This window comes from Nematostella vectensis, chromosome 9 (genome assembly GCF_932526225.1).
Source record: "Nematostella vectensis chromosome 9, jaNemVect1.1, whole genome shotgun sequence".
In the NCBI taxonomy this organism is placed as follows: Eukaryota; Metazoa; Cnidaria; class Anthozoa; order Actiniaria; family Edwardsiidae; genus Nematostella; species Nematostella vectensis.
The window spans coordinates 15,341,523-15,368,537 of NC_064042.1; the positions used below are offsets into that span (position 1 = coordinate 15,341,523).

Genomic DNA, 27,015 nt, shown 5'->3' on the forward strand with positions numbered 1-27,015 from the left:
AAGGCAAGCAAGACAAGCAAGCCGCAAGACCAACAGAAGCAAGCCGCAAGACCAACAGAAGCAAGCCGCAAGACCAAGACAAGCAAGCCACAAGACAAGCAAGCCGCAAGACCAAGACAAGCAAGACAAGCAAGCCGCAAGACCAAGACAAGCAAGACAAGCAAGACCAAGACAAGCAAGCCGCAAGACCAAGCCAAGCAAGCCGCAAGCCGCAAGCCAAGCAAGACAAGCAAGCCGGAAGACCAAGACAAGCAAGCAGGAAGACCAAGACAAGCAAGACCAAGACAAGCAAGACCAAGACAAGCAAGACAAGCAAGACAAGCAAGACAAGCAAGACAAGCAAGCAAGACAAGCAAGACAAGCAAGACAAGCAAGACAAGCAAGACAAGCAAGCAAGACAAGCAAGACAAGCAAGACAAGCAAGACAAGCAAGACAAGCAAGACAAGCAAGACAAGCAAGACAAGCAAGACAAGCAAGACAAGCAAGACAAGCAAGTCAAGCAAGCCGCAAGACCAAGACAAGCAAGACAAGCAAGCCGCAAGACCAACAGAAGCAAGCCGCAAGACCAAGACCAGCAAGCCGCAAGACCAAGACGAGCAAGACCAAGACAAGCAAGCTGCAAGACCAAGACGAGCAAGACCAAGACAAGCAAGCCGCAAGACAAGCAAGCCGCAAGACAAGCAAGCCGCAAGACAAGCAAGCCGCAAGACCAAGACAAGCCGCAAGACCAAGACAAGCCGCAAGACCAAGAGAAACAAACCGCAAGACCAAGACAAACAAACCGCAAGACCAAAACAAGCAAGCCGCAAGACCAAAACAAGCAAGCCGCAAGACCAAGACAAGCACGCCGCAAGACCAAGACAAGCAAGCCGCAAGACAAAGACAAGCAAGCCGCAAGACAACCAAGGCAAGCAAGCCGCAAGACAACCAAGGCAAGCAAGCCGCAAGACAAAGACAAGCAAGCCGCAAGACCAAGACAAGCAAGCCGCAAGACCAAGACAAGCAAGCCGCAAGACCAAGACAAGCAAGCCGCAAGACCAAGGCAAGCAAGCCGCAAGACAAAGACAGGCAAGCCGCAAGACAAAGACAAGCAAGCCGCAAGACCAAGACAAGCCGCAAGACAACCAAGGCAAGCTATCCGCAAGACCAAGACAAGCTATCCGCAAGACCAAGACAAGCTATCCGCAAGACCAAGACAAGCTAGCCGCAAGACCAAGACAAGCTAGCCGCAAGACCAAGACAAGCAAGACAAGCAAGCCGCATGACGAGCAAGCCGTAAGACCATGTTAGGAGGAGCTATAGCCTATAAGGTGACCCATAAATGGTAGGTGTTATAAGGAAAAAGTATTCTTGTTTCTCAATAAACTAATGCAGTTTTGTTGCTCCGTAAGTTTTGTTTTCTGATGTTTGAACATGTCCCTTTCTATAGGGTTCCAGCACTGGCCAAATGACTAGTGTCACTCTGGAATGTGTAATTTTTTTATTATAAATAACACTATTACGTCAATCAGTTTTACAACAAATCTAAGATTATTTATAGTTGTCAAATAAATACATATTTATCAGGCGCGTACCCAGGATTGGCAGAGGGGGTGCACAGTATAGGTATCATATGGAAAAAGCATGGTATTTGAAGATTCCTTAATAAGAAATGACCCACTTTTTGGCCGCCAAGGGGGGTCACGTGCACGCTGCACACCCTCCTGTGGACGCACCTGATTATGTCAATCGCAACAATGTTACTTATGTGCAACATGTTTCTTATGCGTTGTTCCTAGAATCATCCAACATCAACGTCAGTAACCTCAAGCACAGTGCATCAAGGGACTAAGTTCCCCTTTGGTGGTAAGTGATTCTGGAATAATAGATAATAATATATATTAGAAATAACACCATTACATCAATAGGCGATGTTTCTCATGTGCACCATGTAGTTCCCAGAATTATCCAACGTCAGCGTCAGTAACATCAGTGCAACAAATGACTAGTTCTCATTTGGTGGTGATTCATGAATAATATATACTAATATTTATTAGAAATAACACCATCACATCAATAGACAATGTCTCTAGTGTGTACCTATTGTGTATTACGCTATTAGAGTAATATCAATCAAATGTCAAATGACTCTGGAAATATAAAACACTTTTCAAAATGTCATTTAAATGATTGCTCACAAGGGAAAAAGAAAATTTCTCGAATTCTCTCGGTCAATATGTGTTGGTTAAAACCAACTGGGGAACATTTGATTTGATTTTCTACACATAACATCGACTAAGAGTGTGCATTTAAGTCGACTATGCACCAGCTAGCTATATAAAAAAAGAATATGTAAATTTAGGCAATGCCTAAAGGCGGAGCCAGCACATTTGTATTGCAAATGTCTTTCACAGTTTTTACAATAATAATAATATAAGGTACAGCCTACACACAATGGTGTCAGGACTAATCTAATTCAATGGCGAAGAACAATAAGGGATAATAAAGTTCAGATACAAGGGAAGTATAGTGATGCCTCTGCAATCACCTCTGGGACTGTGCCGAGTAGCTTTTTGATAGGGATTGGCCACTTCATTGTGGTTCACAAGAAAAGCAATGAAAGTACTATCAACTACCTCTGAATTTGTTATTGTCCCCTTTTATATCTATCACAGACTTATTTTAAGACAATCATTTAATTTTATGGCCACTTAAAACAACAAACACCCCAGTAATCTGTTAGAAATGTGGCTGCCTTACAGGGGTGGTTTAAAAATAACTAAAACTCTTTTTCAAAACCCTGTGCAATAGAATGTAATTGTTAAAGTGTAATAGTCAAGCCGGAACAAAAGAGAACATTTCATGGGTTTTTGAAAACCACTCTATCCAATGCTTTTATCGAAAGCTAGTAGAGGGTGCAGAATATTGCTTTGATAGGTTTGATATTGCCTAAAAACAAGATAACTTTTTTTCATTTGTTTTTATGTACCGCCAAGTTCAGTCCGGTATCAAGAGCCTTATTCATTCTTTCCCAGAGCAGTCATATTATGGAACCTCTAACCTATAGCTCTCCGCCAGCCTTCAAGGCAGGCAACACCACACCTTAAGCAGCTTTAATTTAATTTATTTCTACAAATTCATTTGTTTGACTATTCATTATTAGTCATTTATTATTTTTAATTTGTAAGGACCTTCTAGGATTAGTGCAAAGTAGTTGTTTAGGTAAAAGAAACTAATAACGTCGAACATATTTTCCCCTCAGAAAGAAAGAATTTACAAAACTAACCTAAATAAATTGTTCTTACCAAACAAAAATCAAAGCTGAGAAAATATGAGATAACATAAATTCGTTTACTCTTTTTGCCTTTTAGTCTGGCTTAGATTCCATAGTAAGTTATAGAATAAGATTGACACGAGAAATTGTCATTTGAACAGAAATAACAGAAGCGGTTTTGTTCGAACAATTCGCAATTATTTTAGATTTTTGAGTACACCATGATTATAAATAAAAACAGTAACTCAACAAAATATATAGTTACAGTAAAGGAAAACTACAGTTTAAATTTAGACTAAACTGAACATCAACGAATGAGTATAGTACACAATCAGAACAATTGTCTACAAACTACGGTCAGAAGCGATAAAATTGTTTGATACAGTAAGTTTACGATTTCGGCGAGAGACCAACATTAATAATCATACTTTTGCTGCTTTATTGTCTTCGATTTCTTCGTCTTTAAGACATGGATCCTTTCTCATATTTGAGGCTTTTTGTAAAAACTTTCTTTAGTAGACTTTCTTTCATCGCTATGTTGTGAATCGGTAGTGTAGTCGATCTTCCGCCGTGTGGTAACCAGTTTGTTGTAGGCGAAATTCGACAGCGGACTCAGAAAAAATTGTAGATTCATTGATTTAAGCAATGAACTGTGAATGAATGTAATAGGGTTTATCAAATATTTCTTCCACTCCTTAGGTGTTTGGAAGTTTGCGTTTCTCTCGAGTGAAAGCGACCGCGTCGACGAAGCGTGGCAGAACGAGGCAGGACCACAGGGCTCCCGCGCTATGACCTTATATACCGTTTTTCTGTACCTATGGGGCTCTAATGGGGCTCCGCTATGATGCTAGTAAGTATGTCTGTAACAGCTGTCCACGGTTGCCCACTGCCTTCTAGAAGGGAATCAAGTTGATGTCATGTTTAGTTCCTCCACTGGCAGCCTTCCTCATTCTTTCAAAAGTCGAATTTTAATAGAACTAAGTTTTTATATAATTTGATTTAATGTTTTAGTCTTGCTTGCGTACGATCCTTAATGGGAAGATCAGTCCGTCCTTACGCGCGGTTCTTAGGTTGAATCTTTTACTTATTGAATGGGGTGGGGTCTCTGTTCATAAAACTTTAATATGAACAGCTTGTCGGCGAACTGTCAAACGCCCACTGTTGCTTAAAAATTTTATCACGACAACAACTTGATCGCCTGGACCTTCGCTTTTTTTATTTTAACATTCGGGAGACCAGGCATTATTGAACATTAGGAGAGAAAAGGGGAAAGAGGAAATAATAGGGCCTGGATTTGTGACTAGCATGAGGTCTAATAGCTACGTCATAGCAGAAAATCTATTTTATTTTTATATATTTTTTTAAACATTTTTAAACTTGGTGTCAATCTTGACATTTGTTAATGTTTTATTGACCTACAGGATGGTACTAGGGTGCGGAGATCGGCGAGTACCGAGCGGGTTCAATGGCCTAAGTGTGAACGTCTGCTTCATCCCAACTAGTGCTCACAAGAGGACACAACACACGGAAAAACCACCCGCCTCCATCACAACCCAGCCCCGTTTGCGTGGTACCACTGCTGTAGACGGCAGGAATAAATGCTTTCCAACGTATCATCGTGCAGTTGGAAAGCGTTTTCGTTACGGTTCTGAGCATGTGTTATCACATTCCGTGATCTTTTGTTTTGATAATAACAACTATTGTTTTATGTTTGTAAAATAACGTAACTACGTTAGCACTACAGATCGTATAAGTACGAGAGAGATTAATTTTTTCGTGTTTTGAAAATAAACGAAAAAAAAAATATTCTCTCGACGGTATGTATTATCAAGGGATTTAGATTAGGTATTTAAGTAGGTTTTTGTGTTTTTTTTCATTCTCTTGATGTTCGCTCTCGAACCACTGTTACTTTTTTTTATAATTTTTAGATTGGCCTATTTAGCGGATAAGGTATTTTTTCTGTTTCTATTGTTAGTAACGTTTCGTTGATTTTGTTTTGTTTTGTATTTTCAGGTTGTTGATCTTCGCGCGCGCTTTGTCATTCGTTAGTTCGTTATTTTTATAATCATTCCGTTTTGTAGAGAATTCTGATATCTATGCCTCGGATGGGCTAGTAAAGGTTATGCGCCGGATGCGCAGTTTGCCCCAGATGCGGGCTTAGGGATATTCGGGATATTAGGGATATTGCCGGATGCGAACTTTTCCCCAGATGCGGGCTTAGGGATATTCGCCGGATGCGCAGTTTGCCCCAGACGCGGGCTTAGGGATATTCGCCGGATGCGCAGTTTGCCCCAGATGCGGGCCTAATGATATGCGCCGGATGCGCAGTTTGTCCCAGATGCGGGCTAAGGATATGCGCAGGATGCGCAGTTTGTCCGAGATGAGGGCTAAGGATATGCGCCGGATGCGCGGTTTGCCCTGGATGGGCTTTAGCAGTAAGGCAATCTTGCTTATTCTATCTATTCTGGGTTTATGTTTGTTTGCTTTTTCTATTTTTCCTTTCACATGTTTTTTTTTTCAGATGCTATGGTCCGACTTCAAGTCCGCCATGCCCTGTCATCTTCTCCACGCAGTAGATAAAGAACAACAGACTGTTTTACGTTCAAAATTTGATGGAACGTGAAGACCTATTTAGGAGGTTTCAATCCTTGGAAGCGCTGGGCGACTAACAATCATTTAAGTCATTTTCCTGTTAACCCATTCTTTGTTGCAGTTTATTTTCAGTGCTTATTGGAATCAGCACAAAGCCCTTCGCCCATCTTGAATGCGGTTTATTCTATTAACTATTCGCACTCCTTAGGGGGGCTACCAAAGATCTCGGATCATAGTTAAGGCGATGCTTGATGCTTCCAAAAGAATGCTGGGAAAGCCTAGAAACAAAAAAAGAACCAAAACTGCAGAGATGCTGTTGGCGTTGGTCTCAAAGTTTGGGAAAAATCCTTCTCTGAGTGACTGCAGATCTCTAGCCTTGTGTTTAATTGGTTATGCGGGTTTTCTGCGGTTCAGTGAAATTTGTAGTATTAGATGTTGTGATGTTAAATTGTTCCCCTCGTATGCGTTTATCTTTATAGAGTCTTCTAAGACTGATCAACTACGCGAGGGAGCCTGGGTGACAATTTCTCTGGTGCAGCTGCCCTGGAGAAATACATAGCATTCGCTGACTTAAAACTGGACGATGATCTGCCTTTATTCCGTGTTTTAGCTGGACCATCATGCTCTCCCAAGGTGCGCTCTCAAGGAGGCGTTCACTGGGATTACAGACGTGTCGAAGATTAGTCGCCACAGCCTTAGGTCGAAGATTAGTCGCCACATCCTTAGGTCGAAGATTAGTCTCCACAGCCTTAGGTCGAAGATTAGTCTCCACAGCCTTAGGTCGAAGATTAGTCTCCACAGCCTTAGGTCGAAGATTAGTCTCTACAGCCTTAGATCTTAGCTACAGCCGCAGCCAATAACGGGATTCCCGATAGACTGTTTAAACGTAATGGCCAATGGTCGAGTGAAAATGCTAAAGACGGCTATGATAAAGACAATCTAGACTCACTTTTATCTGTTTCCAGAAACTTAGGAATTTAATTTGCCTTGCCCAGCTGGCAAAAGAGGTGCGGTCCTTAGGGCTGGGGTTTTCCCCGTGTTTTCAATGTGTATAAGTGCTGCGGAGCACATAGGGGTTTTTCACCCTTTGGAAATTCCGCACGCCCTCTTTTCAGAAATTATCTCAATATGAGTTATTAATTATTATATCTAATTATCTAGATATTATCTATCTGTAAACACTCACGCACCCAGTATGTTTGTAAATACAACTAATAAATTCGTGCGGTTCTCAGCCGAGCACACGACAAATAATAAAATGTTCATGAAAAGAATAATAAGCTAATTAGTAGTAGAAAAAGAGCCTAGATAATAGATTAATGATGTTTTGATGTTTGCTGCCAACTCTCCGGCCAAAATACTTAGACCCTCATGCTTCTAGCCAGGATTTTGAGCGGGGTGGTTCGTTTTTTTTTTTTTCATTTAAGCGGAACAAATTTCCGGCATACCCCTCTCCTCGCCTTACATTGGGCAATTTTTATTTTGTACTTAAAATTTTATTAATAGGGTACTTTTTAAGATATAGCGATAAAAATACGTTATATATTTTTGTTTGCTCTGAGCGGACCTTCAAGCCGGGTGGGGGGGGGGGGGTTCGTCCGAACCCCCCGAACCCCCCCTGGCTACGGGCCTGACCCTGAATACAACAACGAAACAATGGGTTTGGCGTTCAAGTCGTTTGCTGCCGAATGCTACAAAATCACAAAAAAGTTAAATGAAAGAACAAGAAATTTGTCGCATCTGATAACCCAAAGAGGGAAACATTACAAAGAAATAGAGGGTATTACATACAACTTATTAACCGAACGCGAGGTCCGTACAGAGAAATCTCAGCCCGCGGGCTTTTTGTACAGACCTAGGCCCCAGGAAGAAAATGTCCACGGTCACGTGACGTTTTTTCACTTTGCCTTTGAATTGGTTGTGTATTATGTTTATCGACCATGAGGCATAATTTGTAAATTTTGTGAAGCTTGCATGAATTTCGGAAGCGTTATTGGTATTCAAGTTTTAAGTAACTGAAAATTCAGGTAACTGGAAAGAGGCAACTAGGTAATTATTACCCAGTGGGAAACTAGGTAGCTAACTTTACACTGGTCAATATTTGAAATCCTTTTTTGCTTTGGTTCTGAGGGGATTAGTACTCTCTGCACGTATAAAAAAAGGTGAAACAGATTTGATATAATCCCCACCCGAATAAGCGGATGGCCTGGGAAATGAAATATTAGGTAAGCTACGAGGGGGTTTATTCGAGCAATTACGGTATTACTTAATCAAAAAACGTGAAATCTGTTCTGCTGTAGTATAGGTAAACGTTTTATTTTACATTCAATAAATATGTTTGATCACTTGAAAAAGTAGGATGTGCGAAGGCGGGATACAGCAATTATCTGAAAAAAAAAGATAATTATTATTTGTTTACCAACGTCACCACCACCAGATTCATTAGCACCATAAGGCACCGCCAGGTAACCATCATGATCAGCATTATCATAACCAGAGCTAACATTATAATAACTATTGCCACTATTGTCATTATCATACACCAAGAGTTACCGGTATTCATCATCAGCATCATCATCTTTTTTTTTTACCTCCATCACCATCACCATCACCATCACCATCACCATCACCATCACCATCACCATCACCATCACCATCACCATCACCATCACCATCACCATCACCATCACCATCACCATCACCATCACCATCACCATCACCATCACCATCACCATCACCATCACCATCACCATAATCACAGTTGTCGTCAACATTATTACCAACAACAACATATTGGATTGAGATGGGCCAGCATTCTCTACCCCCGTGGTGTTACAGTGAATATTACTTACCCTTTAAATAATCATGAGTCATTCACTTTGTAAACAGCGAGTACGCCAGGCCCTCCGGTCCCTTGGTACGAATTCCCCTCACAGTCGATTTTGCCGTCACGTGCATAGGCTCTCGCCCCATTCTCCCCCGACCAGCACTCGCCATAGTACTCGATGCCAAAGTAGGTCCATGTGGGATGTTCAGCTTTCACCTGTGAAACACATATTAAAATTCGCATAAAGAGTAACCAGGATAATTAGATTTTTCAAATATTTTCAACGTCAAGTGGCTACCTGAAAGCATTGTATCTGCTTGATATAGCAAAAGTCAAAATCCAATATTTTGGAGTTATTTCGGCTATAACAATAGTTGCTCATCCTACCTTTGCCTCGCAATGGGCGATGGTCTTGCTCATGTCGTACCAATCGATATTACCTCGGAAGCTGGCGACGAGTGTCGAAAGAGGCTTTGTTCGACTACGATAACAGCCGAGGAAGTTGAAGCACTTGACGTCACTGTTGCAGGCTTGTTGGCGTGAGGGTTTGATGGCGTTATGGCAGTGGTAGTCTGCCACCTCGTGGTACGCACCGTTCAGGTCTTTCAGTTTGCAAGATAAGGTCCTTGATTGTCGACCTCCCGCACAGGTCTTCGTGCACTGGATATAAGAATAAACAATAGGATAATTGCACTAAGAAATCATAAATTTTAGGTTGCAAATTCTTACGCGCTCTGGTTTTTGGCGGCAAATAGACAAAACCAAAAAGCAAATTATCTAGCGCTTTCCAATCTTCCAGAAAGCTTCTATGTCAGGGGGATTTTATTTTCATTGAAAGGTTTTAGTTTTTCGTCCCTCTCTGGCATGACCGCCGTAACCATTTCTGTTTTTATTTCGGCGTGAGATTGACATTTAAATGTCACGTGTTTTCTTAGAGTAAGTAGGGGTTTATTTTTATGCCAAGATGGCGTTCCACAAAAAATGATACTGGGTACTTCCTGAAATGAGCATAAGTTACGCGAGTAAATCTATAATAACTCACGCTTAATAAATCAAAAGTCTTGAAGACCAATTGTTCGTGTGCCCCTTGTAAGTAGGGCCTCAACCAATGAATACCAGATATGTGTACCAAGCACGTGACATTCATACTGGAACCGGATCTAGGATGTTACGTATGAGAACATACCGCTGACCATTCCGTGGGCATCCATTCAGGAGGACAGTCGACCTTGTTACACTCCTGATTCAAAGTGACGGTAGGTTTACTTCCGGTACAGCTAGCATCCGGAAGTGTCTCGTACTGCTTGGACCCAGTGAACGTCTCACGGCGACAGATGACCGAGCGGGACTGGGTACCTTTGCCACAGGTGGCCGAGCATGGGCTCCATTCCGTCGTGTACCAGCTGTCAATCAAATATAAAAATAGTCACGTGATATTACCCTGTGTTATTACTCCATATGTCTGCCATCAAAAGGTATATTATTCTTGCACGACCACACGCTGTCTTACCTGGAGACGCACTTGGCGGTCTCGCATTCCTGATTGGCTGCTGGCTTCGAGCCTGCGCACAAGCTCTCTCTGACGTAAGTTTTGTCGTCCTTGCGCAGGCACGCCACGTCACGCTCTTGAGACCCTGTTTGATGTCGCCATAATCATGTTAAATATTATTACTCTTTAGAAATGTCCCATTTTAATAAGGTAAAAAGAATTGACATCAAGAAAATTAAATCGATATCAATTCAAAATAAAATTGAAAAAAGTATTCCCGCTACATTTTTATTTTTGGTCAGAATAATAGAAACACCGCAAATATGAGAGAAAAAAATATGAGAGAATATTACATTAACAGTTATTCGCATGAATGATATTTCAACATAAAGAAAGAAGTAACATTGCGACTATCGAGGGAAGAACTCAACTCAGGCCCCGACGTTTGAGGTCCCACCCATTCACCCAAGTCAAAAGTCAAATAACCTCTTTGAAAGTAAGCCTGTATCCTCGTGTACCCGGGAAAACAAAAGTGTATACTACTAAATGACGATATCATACTAGCATAACGCATGCGCAGTAGCTCACCAATTCCGCAGGCTTTTGAGCATGCGCTCCAGGCCCCAGTCTTCCACTCCACATCACTACTACTGACACTCGAATTTCCAGGAATCAGGTATTTCCACGTGACTGCCTTATTTGAACCAATAACACTCTGAAATGGAAACCCTGTGTTAGACGCACTGCTCAAGTGTTCTATGCTCGGGGGGATCTTGCGCTTGGAAAACCCGTGTAACTGTCGGCTGATACAGTAGCTAATCGTATAATGCGGGATGGCTCTGCCCATGTGTGGTTGGGATACCTGCGTACATTTATGGGATACCTGTGTCCATGTGTGGAATACATTTGTGGAGATGCCTGTGGTACTTACCACCATAAATAGTCCATGTTGAGCGTTTTTCGTCCAGGAATATCTATGGAATCTTCTCGCGTGGGGTGCCTGTGGTGTATCTATGGGATGCCTGTGGTGTATCTATGGGATGCCTGTGGTACTTACCACCATGAAGAGCCCTAGCTGCTCGTTTGTCGGTCCAGGAATATCTATGGTATCTTGATACACACTATCTTCGTGTTTGTAGATGACTTTCGTGCCAGCCGCCTCTACCGTCGTACTCCAAGTAGGCAGGTTGATAAGATAGCTGCCCGAGGCGTCTTTAATACCTAAACACGATGTATGCAGTGATTGCCTTGGTAATGTTTATTTTCATTTCATATTGTTTCGGATAGGTATTGTCAGGGCAAGGTAGAACATAAAGGTGAATAATATCATTCTGAACAGCTCTAGAGAAAGCAGGTTGTTCGGTGAAAATCAAATAGCTAATAGATACACCTCTTGCTAAACATTTGTAAACTTTATTCAGCCCAAGGATAGCCCATTGGCAAAGTCAAGTGAATTATGTAAAATTCAGAACATTCTGGTTTTACGGTTGTGGAAGCTGTCTCTAGAGTCTGTTAATGTTGCTTACCAAGAACATTGTGGTCCGCGTTGGTTTTCTCTACGTGTACGTTTGTGGCCCCGGCGGGGAGATCAAACATCTTACATCCGGGATATGGCCCTTCACATTAAAGAAGTATATGTCACATAAAAAAAAACCTCTCGTGAGAATCCTTTTTCTGTCCCGCAATTGCCATCCCGTAAGGCGTGTCCCTTATCCCGTAACCATTGCCTTGCATCCCGTGTCCCGTAACCCGTATCCCTAACTATTGTCCCGCAACCCTCGACGCCGCTTGTTATTCATCCCGTAATCGATGTCCGTTATCCCGTAACTCTCACCCTTGCATACCGTGACCCGCATCCAAACCCGTGTCCCGTAACACGTGTCCCCTATCCCATAACCCGTGTCTCTTATCCCGAAACCCGTGTCCCTTTTCAAACACATGTCCCGCATCCCGCGACCCCTGTCCCTTATCCCGTAACTCGTGTCCCGCAACCCTCGACGCCGCTTGTTCTTCATCCCGTAATCGATGTTTCTTATCCCGTAGCCCGTGGCTTGCATCCCGTGTCCCGCTACCCATAGCCCCGTGACATGTCCTCTACTCACCCCATCTAGGGCAGTGTGCCGAGTAAGTGCCAGTGACGACAGAGCACGTGGAGCTGTCTCCATTACACACGCCACACCGGTCAACACGTTGTCCTGATCCAAGTACGTCGTCACATCCCACTTGCTGGATATTTAAAAAAGATTTCTTTAGATTTTTGGAGCGACAGGCCGTCAGAGTATGGGTGTGCTGGGAAAACTTATTTTGGGCCATAGTATAGCCCATCCTATTAATAGACATGGTATAGCCATCACATTATATATCCATAGTATAACCATTACACCCTAAAGGTTTTATGGGAGCAGTCAATTTCCATCATATACATTATCGTTAACCCAATGAAAATGCTGTTTAGGTCTTCCTCTAAAGGGGGGGGGGGGGGGGCTCTTTCGGCCCCCCATCCGTAATTTTTTAAACAATGGAGCTATTATGTCCAAATTTTTAAAGAATCATTATCTCCCCTCCCTCCCCTCCCTACCTCGCATTTCCCTTGTATGCACACGTCTTTGATGCTGCTGTCCTTGAAGCATCGAGTTCCGTCCCCAACTTTTCCGCGAGGATGCATCAGACTTCCCTCAATGCACAACAGGTCACATTCGTAGCCTGTTATTGAGTCTATGTTCAGTACTATGCACGGAATTTGAGCGCATTGTGCTTAAGGTGAATGATGTGCCCGGAGATGGGCATAATGTAGGTATTATTAGAGATAAGGTTTTTCCACTAAATATTCTTTGTGGTTTGGCTGAGCGTGTCTTTTTATGGGAATGCTAGGAATGGATCAAATGAGGAAGTGGAGGGTATTCTGTTTATGAAGTATACTAATTCCTGAGAAATAGACACCCTGTTCTTAGAAAAAGGTATAATTGACAAAACAAAAAAGGACAACCGAAAAACATTTGGCGAACCTTTGGAGTAGCGAGGTTCAGGGGCCTTAAAGTTTATCGCTCTGCATTGGTGTGTCCTGTATGTATCGGTCCCGCTAGGACAAGGCTGAGGATTACAGATCTTGTAGTGTGCCCGGCTTGGCCCGACACAGTCGGCACCACCCCGGAGAGGCCTGTAATAAAAAAAAGATAGTATAACATATTGTCTGTCTGTACATCTGTCTGACAAACGTCCGTCCGTTTGTCTGTCCATTCCCTTTGTTCCATACCGTAAACGATCTAATAAACGCCCCCTATCTAAAGAGCACATCCATTCTAATGAACACCTCCCTCCCCTAAGCTTAAAAGTTTGTATTGAACGCCCCTCTCTAACAAATGCCCCCCGCTTTTTAACGCCTCCACTACCCTATCACACTCCCCTCCATTAAGCTTCAAAACAAATGACATAGGGATTCCGGTGATATAAATCAAATTATATTGCATAATCAACTTATATTACATAATCAACGCTGGAAAGCGAGTAGCGTCTGGTTCAATGTCAAAAAATGCTCGCTACGCAGGCTATAATTCAACGCGACCCTGACTGAAATCAGAGCCTCAGTGCACTTGGTTTGTCATATTGTTATAGTTTATAATGAATGCCCCTCTTTAATAAAAATAATAAAAACGCCTCTTGTCTTTGGAACCCCCCCCCCAAGGGCCTTCGAAACTTTATAAACGCCCCTTTTATTAGATAATTTACGGTACTTACCTTTGGTTGGTGCAGGTCCGTGTTTTCCACTTACTTGGGACTGTTGCAATTCCGTGTTTTCCACTTACTTGGAGCTGGTGCAGGTCCGTGTTTTCCACTTACTTGGAGCTGGTTCAGGTCCGTGTTTTCCACTTACTTGGAGCTGATGCAGGTCCGTGTTTTCCACTCACTTGGGGTTGGTGCAATTCCGTGTTTTCCACTCACTTGGGGTTAGTGCAAGTCCGTGTTTTCCACTTACTTGGGGTTAATGCAGGTCCGTGTTTTCCACTCACTTGGGGTTAGTGAAAATCCGTGTTTTCCACTTACTTGGGGTTGGTGCAGGTCCGTGTTTTCCACTGGACGCCACCACCACATGAATAAGAGCAGGTAGAGTATTCCGCTGACCAGTCAGACCAACCGCCGTCTACAGGTGAAGAACCATCATCGACACACTCGCCCGCAATGCACCACTGGGTAAAATATTTAGCGACAACCATATCGTTAAAATTATTTTATAATCGATAGTCTCAATGACTACAAAATTACAACAAAGACTGATGGAATGAATTGAATGACTGGTAGAATGATTAACAGTATATCGTGTTTTGGAGACCCAAGATTCCTGTTTGCTGCCATCTAAATATCATATTCAGTTAAGGCTTTTACTACCCTAGGTACCAGAGGCTCTTCACTCGTTCAGTGGCACACCGGTCCCGGCTAGTCGCTTCACTATACGTTGCCGCCACTTTGGGACACATTGTGAGTGAAAGTTTAAGCTCGAGCCACCGGTACCCGATGAGGGAACACCTCCTCCCTCAGGTACAACTCTAGACACAAGTATAAGTCTAGACACGAGTATAAGTCTAGACACAAGTATAAGTTTAGACATAAATATAAGTCTAGACACGAGTATAAGTCTAGAAATAAGTATAAGTCTAGACATAAATATAAGTCTAGACACGAGTATAAGTCTAGAAATAAGTATAAGTCTAGACATAAATATAAGTCTAGACACGAGTATACGTCTAGACATAAATATAAGTTTAGACACAAGTATATGTCTAGACACAAGTATAAGTCTAGACATAAGTATAAGTCTAGACATAAATATAAGCTTAGACACAAGTATAAGTCTAGACATAAGTATAAGTCTAGACATAAATATAAGCTCAGACACAAGTATATGTCTAGACATTTTCTTGTGGTAAATGGCTGCTGCTTACCTTTCGCACTCCGCACCGTGTCCCGTCAAGTGGCGGGGCATTCATTGAAAGGCAGGTTACGCCGCCGTTCTTAGAACAATATAATGAGCCACAATCTCCCTGTTGAGATAGATATTTGGGGCATTCATTGAAAGGCAGGTTACGCCGCCGTTCTTAGAACAATATAATAAGCCACAATCCCCCTGTTGAGATAGGAATTTCTTCAGCTTTTAAAATTGTCAAATAGTATGAGGTTTATAATAAGGAGCGTAATACTAAATGGATGCAAGTAGAAAAGCTTTAGCTCAGGTATTGAACCTGTGGGAGCGACACTGTTTTGTATCGTTCAGGATTGTTTTCTGTTTACTCGGGTTTTCCTCCCTAGAATACGGCCGTTGGATGAGTTGTCGAACCCTGCCACTGTTGTTTTTTTAAATCTAACTAACAAATGTATTGCGGGAGCTGTGTATTGCTAAAACTAACCATTTTCTAGCTTTTATTATAGTATTACATCAACAACAAGTTGAAATGCGTACCCTAAAATTGTCCCAGCATGCTGTTCGCTATCAACTCAATCCAATCCCTCACGTAATGTAAGAATAAAGCATGCTTTCGGCCCCACCAAGCTCCAATGGGTTATTCCAGAAACAAATCCTTTCTTCCCAAAGGAAGAATAAGGAAGATGATTATCCCAATCATAGAACTGCCTAAAATTTTCTTATTCCGCTTCCTAATTATTTACTTACAATTTTAGGTCCACAACCCTTGTAGTCACTGTTATACGTCATCTGACACTGTTTGGTGCGATCGTAGATCTGTCCAGGATGTTTCCCTTGCCAGGAAGTCAGAGAGTGGACCATTTTCCCAGGAGCATCATCAAGGGGCGAACACGAGCTACCTCTGCGCATGCGTGGTAACCCAAATGTTCAATAATACAATTCACAGAGCTCTTTCTCTCTCGGTGTTTGTATCTGTCTGTGTCTGTCTGTCTCTCTTACTTTTTCTCCCTCCCTCTCTCCCTCTCTCACCCTCCCCCCCCCCCCCCCCCCCTCTCTCTCTCTCTCTCTCTCTCTCTCTCTCTCTCTCTCTCTCTCTCTCTCTCTCTCTTTCTCTCTCTCTCTTTCTCTCTCTTTCTTTCTCTCTCTTTCTTTCTCTCTCTTCCTTTCTCTCTCTTCCTTTCTCTCTCTTCCTTTCTCTCTCTTCCTTTCTCTCTCTTCCTTTCTCTCTCTTCCTTTCTCTCTCTTCCTTTCTCCCTCTTCCTTTCTCTCTCTTCCTTTCTCTCTCTTCCTTTCTCTCTCTTTCTTTCTCTCTCTTCCTTTCTCTCCCTCTCTCTCCCCCTCCCTCTTTTTATCACTCCTTCTCTTCCCATTTTTTCGAATACTTTCGTTACTAGTTTCCTACAGCAATGAAATCTTGATCTCTTATCCCTAATCTCTTCCTCACCATAAATTGGACGTTAAGGTCACGTAAACTTACGTTAGAATGGACTGCAGTTTCTCTCTACTGCAAGGAGAGAACTTGTAGGCTTTGCCTCCGCCAGACACTGAAGTACCCATGATGTATTGACCATTTCGACAATCAGGTCGTGACGAGGCACCGTCATGGCCGACACCAAGGCTAAGAGACAAAAACACTTCCTATTGTAACGATGATTATGATGATCATTATGATGATGATGATGATGATGATTATTATTATTTGTAAAGTGTCACTGAAATTTGAGCTTTTTGTCCCTGAACTGACACACATGGCAATGATAATCAAGAAAATATTATCTTAAAAAGCCAAAATCTGGTTATGTGCACTTCGGCCTCACGTTATTTGTGGTTTGGAAGTCAGTCCGTAATACAAGGAACCTATAGCCGTTGTTAGAAATTGTGTCTTCGCTCTCTATCTGGAATCGCGCGTTTTCCATGTTTTTCCGTCATGTCATTCCAGGCAAGTTTACTCACGTATGCGCGATTTCATGAGCCACGATGATAGAGGCCTGGATGCCTGAGTTCCCTGCTAATGCCTTTCCGAGACTCCCACAAGTGGATCCCGCAGACGCGAGTCCTAGCATAAAGCATAAAAAAGGGGGGGTAAATCATACAACACCTCCTCCCGCACGGCTACTGTTTTTGTAACCAAATCAGCGTGGGCCTCCTGTGCATTTCTTGTGCGCGGTCACTAAGGCAGTTTCGAAGCCGCCGTTATCACAAGTCGTGTTATATTAGAAGAAAATTTGTATTAAAAGTTTTTACCTTACCCAAGAAAACATAACAGTTTTCTACATCCATTCAACTCGTCAATGCTGCATCTTTATCATTTATTATTGTTTTTTTGTCTATTGTCTGTCTGATGCTTATTCTGATGCTTATGTTGATTTGTCTGTCTGATGTTATTAATCACTTATCTCTTAGAATCCTTACCGCCTGTGACCGACCTGAAACAAAGACAAACAATAAATCAAACAAATTGTTTAGCCAGTCTTTCACATTTGTTCGAAATCTGCGCTCCAATATTTTAGGTGGAAACATGCAAAGAACATGCAAGAACAAAGGGTTTAAACATTGTTAAAATCATATTTCCGAACAATTATCCGACACACAAAAAACAATCCAATTACGTTTCCTTTTTATTTGTTTTAGAATATCTAACTATATAATTAGTATTACTTCAAATGTTGAATAAATTTTAGCCAATATTCGGTAGAGGAGCTTTTGAATGACTTCAACTTAAAAAAATAAAATGGTATTTATGAAATCAAGGGTTGACTTACGAAACAAGAACCGCAACATCAGCATGGGCGGGATCGCTGTCGTCTGACGGGAGGTTCGCGGACGCCCATGATCCAAGAGCATCCAGACGCGTGTAGCTCGACGCAGAGGCATCATAACCGAGCTGAGAGAAAACCTTATTCTTATTCATGCAGTTTCGAATATTTGACAGTCCTCTAAGAAATCAAGTGACTTTTTGATAGAAATAAAAACAGAAATGGCTGAGGCCGTCACGCCAGACAGCGACGTAAAAAATAAAATCGTTTTGACACATAGACGTACTGACTGTTCCAAAAAGCGGCGAATAAGTTGTATTTTGTTGTTATTTGCCGCTAAAAGCCTGAGCATGCGCGAGCTTACGACCAACGAGTCGCCTATACTTACTGTCTTACTACACCTCTGAATTGTCAATTCATACTATCCCAACCCCTGTATCTTGTCAATTCATACTATCCCTACCACTGTATCTAGTCAATTCATACTATCCCAACCCCTGTATCTTTTCAATTCATACTATCCCTTCCCCCGTATCTTGTCAATTCATGCTATCCCAACCCCTGTATCTTGTCAATTCATACTATCCCTAACACTGTATCTTGTCATTTCATACTATCCCTACTTCTGTATCTTGTCAATTCATACTATCCCTACCTCTGTATCTTGTCAATTCATACTATCCCTACCCCTGTATCTTGTCAATTCATACTATCCCAACCCCTGTATCTTTTCAATTCATACTATCCCTACCCCCGTATCTTGTCAATTCATGCTATCCCAACCTCTGTATCTTGTCAATTCATACTATCCCTACCCCTGTATTTTGTCAATTCATACTTTCCCTACCCCTGCAGTGTTGATTGTAATCCCGACGATCACGAGGTTGACTTTGACTCCACCGGCGCTAGGATTCAGGAACATGTGACGAGTCTGTAAAAAGCAATCAGCCAATGAAATATGTTCTTGGCACCAGGTAACCAAACATTGTTATTGCTACACTTTCTCACTTACCACATGTGCGACCATCAGCAAGTAGTTCGTTGTCTCGTCGCCATATTTGTCTGCCGTAAACTGGTCGGCAACCATGTGGGTCTCAAGATACTTTCTTCCTGTACGCTTGGCCAGCGGCTGTGAGCTATCACGCATGCGTAGGCCTTCAATAAAACAATTTTCACAAGTTTAGTTCTGAGCATGCGCGTCAAATAGATATTGTTGGAATCGAGAAGAAACGTGCAAATTCACACAGATAAATTACCCAATTCCCGCTACCAAAAAAATCAAGCAAAGTGCTTCAGCCAACATTCTTCTTTGAAGAGTGGGATACACCTTGAGCCTACGACACCTTTTCCATTTTGGACGCTCGTATCGCCAGCGAAATTACCGCCAGTATCGGAACAATCAGATAGATATCGGCGAATTCGCCGACGCTTCAGCAGACCGACCTGACGATTTCCTGCCGATGATTGAAATTCGCTCGTGCGAACGTAAAAAATCGCCTAGTGTGTCGTAGGCTTTTTCCAACGCATTCTGTTTCTAAAAAAGGCCGATAAAGGGCCGGTTGCCCCCCTCCCCCCTATTTTTGGCACTCCTGGATGCGCCCCTGGATGAGACATCTTTTCTCATCCTGCAGCCCTTGCTCACGACAAATCGATTTCTGGAACCGGGATGGCTGTGGTTGGAATCGGCTTACCGTTATTTGTTTCTTTTGTAGGGAAATCATCAATGAAGTCATCAGCCGCTCTTCGGTATACCACGTGAGGCTGGGCCCCATCTTTTGCTCCATAATGCTTTGCGAGCCGACTCGGCAGAGGCTGAATGAACATAGTGTCTTCTGAGGTGTCAATCATACCAGACTGAGAAAATACAATACAGCCAATTAAAAGTAAGTACTGTTCATTTGTTACTCGAAAATATCAAAGAGAACAACTAAGAAAAGATTTCTACTTACCAATCCAGCGTGAATTCTCAGTGCAACCAAGGAGTCTGGGTGCGAGGTCACGTGACCATGGTAGTACTCAGCCTCTCTCGGTACCTCTGTGCTTGTCCTGCTTCCATCCTTATGCACGGTGTGTACACGTGCTTGCTCGGACAAGAGGTCGTCACTCTTAGTGACTTTCAGGTGAAGGTCTTTACCCATTGCTCGGACCTTGAAGTAATGGAAGTTGGGTTCTTCGAGCCCAGTACTCCTCCGCTGTTTTGATTCCTCGTGTGGGCGGAGCTTGAAGCTAAATAAGTTACCGGACTCATCGGATTGGAATGGATGGACGACGTCGTATGAAGGAACTGTGGACCAATATCAAATTAATCAGTCATTAAAATTGTTAAAAGACACAGGAAGAGCACATAAGCTTATTTTGATTGTATAAATTTTCTCTAGAGAGAAATTCATCATCGATGAGAGAAATCGGCTATGAAATATTCTTTAATCCTATATCTAAATCATGTGCGATTTTGATGCCTTGTGAGTGGGGGCAAATTTGCCGAGCGCGCGGCAAACCTGTGTTTTCATATAATTTAGCATTTACCATCGGATTTTATAAAAAAAACGATGTTTGTTTTGGCAAATCAGAGCGAGCATATGACAACCATATCGAATTCTATGTCTTGTCGTCACAAGGATATTGACATTTCTGAAAATAATTCAGTTAACCCAAAACCAACTGAAATTTCTTACCTTCAGAGTGTGAATCGACGTCAAAAAATGTCTTGAGCTCTGATGACGTCATACGATGGTGCAACGGGAGATCCTAATAGTCACATGACCATAGAGGCGTATTTAGTAACCATAGCAACTGTTGGCCTTGTCGCGTGGTCACATTACAAAGGACGTGTATTCAAGAACCATAGCAACTATTAACTTTTTGACGTTTTACTTCAGTAAAAGAAGAGTCAAGGTCTATCAACAAATAAAGTTGACAAATGGTCAATTGAAGGGAACCTAAAGTAAAATTTTGAAATTTGTATTGTATAAAGTGTTTCTAACATTAAAATGGTTAATGATAAACACTTATTGTTTTTTTTCTTGTGATTGCTTTTAGGTTTAATGTGTGCCTTGTATAAATAAATACAAAAAGGGTGTCCTTGTATAAATAAATACAAAAAGCCCAAATTGTCGTGTTCGTCAACCAGAAGAATACATACAACACACCATGCTCTGAAGAAGCCTTATTAAAGACGAAAACCACCTTTCCTTGTATGGATATCTCATATAACACACTTCCTAATATTGCGACAGTTCGTATCAATTCGTCCCACAATGGGATACAAGGTCAAGAGACCACTGATATCGTATGGGAATGCACCATACAAAGCGTGCCATGGTAAACATGATATTATTATGCAAAGCGTGCCATGGTAAACATGATATCATGGGTTGTGAGGTCATCTCTATGTTACGTCATAGTGGCGACTCACATATGTGGGAGTCTAGCTGTTCCAGGCTCTATTCCACCGATGGGCCTTCCCTTTGTTAAATGCACTCTTACACTAATTCCTAGTGGAGACCTCTATTTAGTAGATGTGTTTACACAGCCGTAATTCAATATGATTGATTAAACCTCTCATGCCTTTGGGCTACGTCGGGCGTCCTCAAAGCCCGCTTGGGCCCCGTTAATATGACACAGAAAGCTTTGCAAAGCAGAAAAACAGACTGAAGAAAATATTTTTTGAGTTTTACACGTACAAAACTTTGAATAAAAATATGGCTTACGGAAACTGTCCAAAAAGAATCAAAATTTCTCGAGCGCCAATACATAAAACATGTGTCGGGATAAAAATTGAGTTTAGGCTCCACATGCATTTATATAGTTCTTTAGTCCAAAAGGAAGGGGGAGGAGAAGATGTTGAAGAATTGAATATATTAGCTAAATACCTTGTGACGATCTTGTAAGTGTAAGGATAAGGAACCTGAAAAAATATATGAATTAACATTCACGTTATAAATTTGCGATCGTTGTTAACTCGAAGACGGGGCTTATTGGAGAGGGGCTTCTTTTAAAATCCGTTTCTCGTTTTTCGCACTTACGGCTACCTTGCCCTTACAATGTCTCCGATGAGTATGAACTAAACTTGTATTGACATAATATTATTATTATTTGTATCTTTTTTATATTTAAACCAGGCAAGAATCATTAGTACCTGTATCAGAAGTTACGTTTGTATTATTTTGCTTCTTGGAGAAAAGAAGAGGCTTATTTGGAAATTTAGGCTCTAGTTTAATTTTGGCTTTGATGGTGGGCTTTACGGCGCCTTTACGGTTTATTACAGTGATAAACATTTGTTTGAAGCTCACCCTTGGTATGGTCATTAAAATCTTACGGACTCAAGATAATATTAGAAATATCAGGTTCAAGTTCGAGTCTTATGATGAGTGATATAGTAAAACTCGTATATCGTGCATATTTATCAGCAATCTAACCAAAAGACGAGGACGGTTCAGGAATAAATAAACACGTTAAATTCCGTCAAAAAGGGGCATCTCGACAGCGACATTAAGATACGCCTCGCATACAGTTTGTTCATGCAGATTCGGTCTTACCGGTTAGTGTGGCCAGTAGCAGTACCACCACAAACATGGCCATTTCCGAACTGGTATTTCCACGCTCTTTGCAGGGGCTGAATTCTTTGTCTATTGAGCCTGAGAAAATTCATCTTAAAGTCAGTTCAAGGGTATTTATAAAAGATAGCATTGCTTGCCTTTCATCTCTGACTAATACGCAAACCGGAAGCAAGTAGAGTCTTTACGCCAAGGAAGAGTGGGCCGGGGACAGGGCACGAGTCCGGAATACACTTTTAAGGAGTCGCTGTATTGCTCGCTTGCGGTGTCTCCCGTATGACGAACTACTACCCACACACCCACTACTGTGAGAGGATTTTTCTGGGGAACCCCCGTGAACCATGTATGTTCCTGTCCCCTCTATTGGTCGGATGGGCGGATGGTAAACATAACCCCTCCTAGCAACAGACTTAACAGCCTCGCTCGTGCATTTACGGTTTATACATGCTCGAGGATCCAGCGTTCTTTGCGGGCGCTCCCAAAGGTCACTGCGGTAGTGACCTTTGGGAGCGACCGCAAAGTACGCTGGATCCTCGAGCATGCGGTTTATATGAATCGCAACCATTTTTTAAAACGAACAATTAATATTCCAGGAAGCAAAAAAAAAACTGATATAACTTGATCGAGCTATGGGAAAATATCAAAAATAAAACCCGAGTAAAGTGTGGGATTGTTTGTGTAGATTTTAAAATATTCCTTTGCTGCAACGTTCAAATATAAGAAAACTTCAAACTACCAGATAATGGTTATCAAATCTAAAAATACATGGAGATCGAGCCTGGCCGTGAATCGTACAGGAAGTGCAAATCTTGCAAACTGATTGGCTATTGAACTAGTGACTCTACGCCAAACAATCGAACACCGGAAAGGTATTTTGGTGAATGGTGGTTTGACTCAAGTCTGTGATTCAAGGAAGTTTTTGATTGATAAGTGATACATCAAAAATTTTGACAGGATAGTCCATGTTGCAAGTTTTAAAAATAAACTTATCTCTAGAAATTTTCTCAAAAGACACTGTTTTCGTTTGTACGATAAACAGCCATCACATAACCTGGTGGGTTTAGAACAAGAAGTGTGTTTACCTTGTCGATTCTCCTAGCGGAACAAGAAGTGTGTTTACCTTGTCGATTCTCCTAGCGGGGACGGCGCGAAAGTGTAAAATAACGAGCAGTATGATTTGCGCTTTTAAAGGACACGAAAAAGGAGACGTGGCGCCGTGGTATACTATGAAAATGTAATGAGCTAAACACTATGTAATCAACACTTTAGCAAGATTTTAATCACAATCCATCCCTATAACTAGAAAACAGACGATATCAAAGAATAGGTATAATATCTTTTCTGCTTTGTGACAAAACAAAATGATCTTGGAAATACTAAGTCTGATTTTCTTATTCGTTTAATTAGAATAACGTCTTCTTGTTTTTATAGGTGTGTATGTATGTAAAAAGATGGCTAATGACCGCGGAGCAGAAGTTGTTTTCTCAACTTACTTGTTCCTAAACATTCATACGAAATGAATAGTTCAAATTTGAAACATCTGTAATGATATCACTGATGATAATGATAAAATTACAATGCTAAATCATTTGTTTTTTTTTAATTACTGTCACTTGAGTAAGAGGTGGGGCCAAAAACAAAAAATCAGGCGACATGTTTTGCACTTACATTAGAATTTAATTGAAACAACAAAATGTGGTTTCTATGCTGATAAAAAATCATTTTGCTAACGAGTCAATGTGTGAAATAGAAGAAAACTCTACCGTAAATGTTATTACCGCAATTTGAGCTTTTAAATAAATATACTAACCAATAAACATGCTTTTAAAATACACGATTTCATCCAGTCGTTCCTTATTCTATTCGCAGATCTATGAGCAATATCATATTTTGCAATGATACTTTATTAGTATTTAAAATGATCTCCTAACTACCCTTAGAGTGTAACAAGTAAAGGATTCAAGGATTAACGGATTCAATATAATTATCCTCTTACGCCCTGTAGAAGTCTTTCATCATTGACCGCACAAGGTTGACACATTTCGCAGTTCTCACGATAAAGCAAGGGCGAAAACTTGACCGACACCTAAATGATAGCTATTAACAGCTTCCGGGTTGTTAACGACATAATAGAGAAAACAATTTCAATGGGCTAATGATGGCTTGTGAATGGTCTAACAGTCAGAAAAAAACGCTGGCTTTATTTTACTAACTTCAGTAAATATTCGAAATGAAATACGCGTCACCAAGAGAGTCTTCAGCCAAAGTTTAATGTTCTCTGCATTTAGCCACTAATTTTCAGCATTTCCCTTCTCCTATCTCGGTTTCTATCTGACCGAACAATAGTACACCTGCTTTGAAAAGAGATCATGAAGATCATTCGTAGGGGTTCATTAGCTTATTAACATCTGTTAAGATTGAAGTCAATAAATGCCTTCTAATTTGAGCCTGAGAAAGCAAACTTTTTACACTCTTTCAGTTATATCCATGTTTGGTAAGTTTTTCCTTATTTGGCGATGCTCCGGCGCCTACAAGAAAAGCACCCTTTTCTGTTTTTTTAGACCATTCTCAAACATCTGTACACTCTCACGGAACGCAGGCGAGACTAAAACATGGAATACAATGAATAATCCTTTGTTTTGGAAAAAAGCTTTGTGTGAGATATATCAGACATAACTAAATATTATACAGGGGATACCACAAGTAAATGTTATAGCTCCGAAACAAGATTGCACATTTTATTTAGATAAGCAATTGACGTAAAATATAAGTGGCCAAATTCTTAGCTGAAAGAATCCTGTTTTTGTTAGGACAGTAGACTTTATTTCTATCATCTACTTGAGTGAGAAGGCAATTAAGATATCTGTGAAAGAGAAATGGCTATAGTTAAACTGTATCGTGGTAATCGCTGCTTTCCTGTGTGCTGTTTGCTACGATTTAATTGTTATGCCAAGATAAAACAAACTTTTTCAAATAAGAAAACTGAAATATTTTTTTGTATCAGTGATAACATGAGGACTTTGACCTAAACGGGAACAGAAGTCACGATAAAACCAAACCATAAAAGGCTTCAATAAGAACAAGAAATGTTATATTATTTATCTTCCCGATTTTGATTTTTTTTATTTGTTTCTAGATTTTCAAGAACTAAATAGCATCAAACTTTCCCTTCAAGCGTTCAATCGTATTTTCTTATTTCAGCTTTTTTTCTCACTTTTGCTTAGAAATTCCTCTTAAATAAATATTAGGTTTGTGACGGAAAGCGGCATCTTTTCCCGAAGCCAACTGCAAGAAGCACTAGAAAAACTAACCCGAATTAAAGAAAACCAAAATTACAAATAACAAACATTGTCTTCGATTACAAATCTACAAATATTAGTTTTTTGCCCAATACCTGTCTCGAGTGATTCGAATGCTTAGCACAATGAATTAAAAAGAGACTACATCATTCGTCTAGCAATATCTAAAGACGACAGCTAAGCAGCACAGTGTAGAGCTTTATAGAGCTTTTTAAAATTTCACATTTACTCAGGACGCGAAAACAATTAACAAAGCTAATAAATGTCAGCACGTTTAACCAAGCAAACATCCGAACCTTAAGATATGAGCTATGATTTGTTTAAACTGTTTGTCAAGTTTTGTTGAAACACACGGGCATTTAGCTATTAGCTGAAAACTGGGGCTCCAAGCATTCAACGCGCAAGCTAGCTATCGCTCCGTACTGAGTCGCCCGTTTAAGGTAAGGCCCATCCTGCTCTAAACCTCTCAACAATTGGTATTTATCTTCACTAGGCACAAGCCATTCCTGCTTCAAAAAGTCTGACTTTCTAATAAAGCCTGTTTTTCCATTCACCGGTCTACGTAATTGACGTTGCAATTTTTATTCTTACAGATTATAACTTGCAGAAAAATAATCTCTACCGACATTTAAAGCTTTAAATTTCAAAAACCAAGTAAAATAATATATTGTTTCAAAGCTCATATATCAATCTACACTTTTACTGCATTTATTAAAATTAACTTCGCTTTTATTTAGATAAAAATATAAATTTACCAAAAGAATCAGTTAATACTAACCAAAAAAAGTCATTTTCCTGTTTGATATTAAAGGTTAAAAAGAAAACTTCTGCTTTCCCTTCTGAATTTCAGGGCTAAGAGCATTCGCTATGACACCCAAGCTCGCTATGGTCTTCGCCCTAACTTTGGGTAAGCTATTGTTAAACTAGTTGAACCGCATTGTGTTTTAGCGGATGCCGCCTTGTACGGATAAAAGAATAGAGGGAAAATGAAAAAGGCCGTTTATTGGCCACATTGATCTCAAAATTGTATAGCCATCCAAAAAATCTAAACCTGCCTGTACGATCTATAAAATCTTAAACTTCTGAGGATTCTGCTTAGCGTCTTTTAAGACCCGGCCTTGACAAAGTCATTTTTTTATGTGCCAAAGTGGTATGGTTTCTGTTGCGACAACAGCCTATATACTATTGATGAGGATTGGTTTAGGTACAGACCATTAAATAGTTTTATTTAACGAGAAGGAGGTACTCTTCATTTTCTTAGAAAGCAGCTGTGGTTGATTTTTTAATCGATCCTTTGACCATTTTTAGCAGGTATTTCAGTCACAAT

General features: G+C 40.9%; 2 protein-coding genes and 2 long non-coding RNA genes across 7 annotated transcripts in view; 2 read left to right on the plus strand and 2 right to left on the minus strand.

Moving 5' to 3' along the window:
- The first annotated feature begins 1,172 nt into the window (after positions 1-1,172).
- LOC116614254 lies at positions 1,173-7,120 on the plus strand. The gene is made up of 4 exons (XR_004294440.2): positions 1,173-1,325; positions 1,780-1,846; positions 3,954-4,104; positions 4,676-7,120. It is a non-coding gene; the product is annotated as an uncharacterized LOC116614254 (long non-coding RNA).
- Positions 1,465-4,031, minus strand: LOC116614253. Its single transcript, XR_004294439.2, has 2 exons — positions 3,683-4,031; positions 1,465-1,856 (listed from the first exon to the last, which is right to left on the minus strand). It is a non-coding gene; the product is annotated as an uncharacterized LOC116614253 (long non-coding RNA).
- Positions 7,121-8,138: 1,018 nt separating the features above from the next.
- On the minus strand, positions 8,139-23,604 carry LOC5506614 (A disintegrin and metalloproteinase with thrombospondin motifs 16). 3 transcript variants are annotated; one of them, XM_048732832.1, is made up of 27 exons: positions 23,472-23,604; positions 22,372-22,470; positions 21,706-21,740; positions 20,509-20,581; positions 19,783-20,117; positions 19,525-19,687; positions 18,846-18,988; positions 18,681-18,764; positions 17,840-17,961; positions 17,490-17,503; positions 17,031-17,133; positions 16,555-16,695; positions 15,825-15,978; positions 15,216-15,281; positions 15,100-15,132; positions 14,204-14,346; positions 13,168-13,319; positions 12,741-12,865; positions 12,265-12,388; positions 11,689-11,778; positions 11,220-11,383; positions 10,751-10,877; positions 10,184-10,307; positions 9,860-10,076; positions 9,061-9,333; positions 8,699-8,889; positions 8,139-8,233 (listed from the first exon to the last, which is right to left on the minus strand). In XM_048732832.1, the coding sequence occupies exons 2-26, from the start codon at positions 22,412-22,414 to the stop codon at positions 8,710-8,712; spliced, it is 3,228 nt and encodes a 1,075-aa protein (XP_048588789.1). In that variant the 5' UTR covers positions 22,415-22,470; positions 23,472-23,604; the 3' UTR covers positions 8,139-8,233; positions 8,699-8,709. The 3 variants fall into 3 exon arrangements, with proteins under 3 accessions (XP_048588789.1, XP_048588788.1, XP_048588790.1); XM_048732831.1 differs by lacking the exon at positions 15,216-15,281 and having other exon boundaries at positions 15,100-15,198; XM_048732833.1 differs by lacking the exon at positions 15,216-15,281 and having other exon boundaries at positions 15,100-15,198; positions 23,510-23,563.
- A 2,374-nt stretch (positions 23,605-25,978) lies between these two features.
- LOC5506605 (A disintegrin and metalloproteinase with thrombospondin motifs 1) overlaps positions 25,979-27,015 on the plus strand; it is a 33,300-nt gene continuing 32,263 nt past the window's right edge. Inside the window, exons 1-2 of one of the 2 annotated variants that reach the window (XM_048732626.1) lie at positions 25,979-26,128; positions 26,539-26,595. In XM_048732626.1, the coding sequence (XP_048588583.1) occupies positions 26,556-26,595 (40 nt within the window). In that variant the 5' untranslated portion in view covers positions 25,979-26,128; positions 26,539-26,555. The remainder of the gene's footprint in view (positions 26,129-26,538; positions 26,596-27,015) is intronic. The other variant, XM_048732627.1, reaches the window with a different exon arrangement.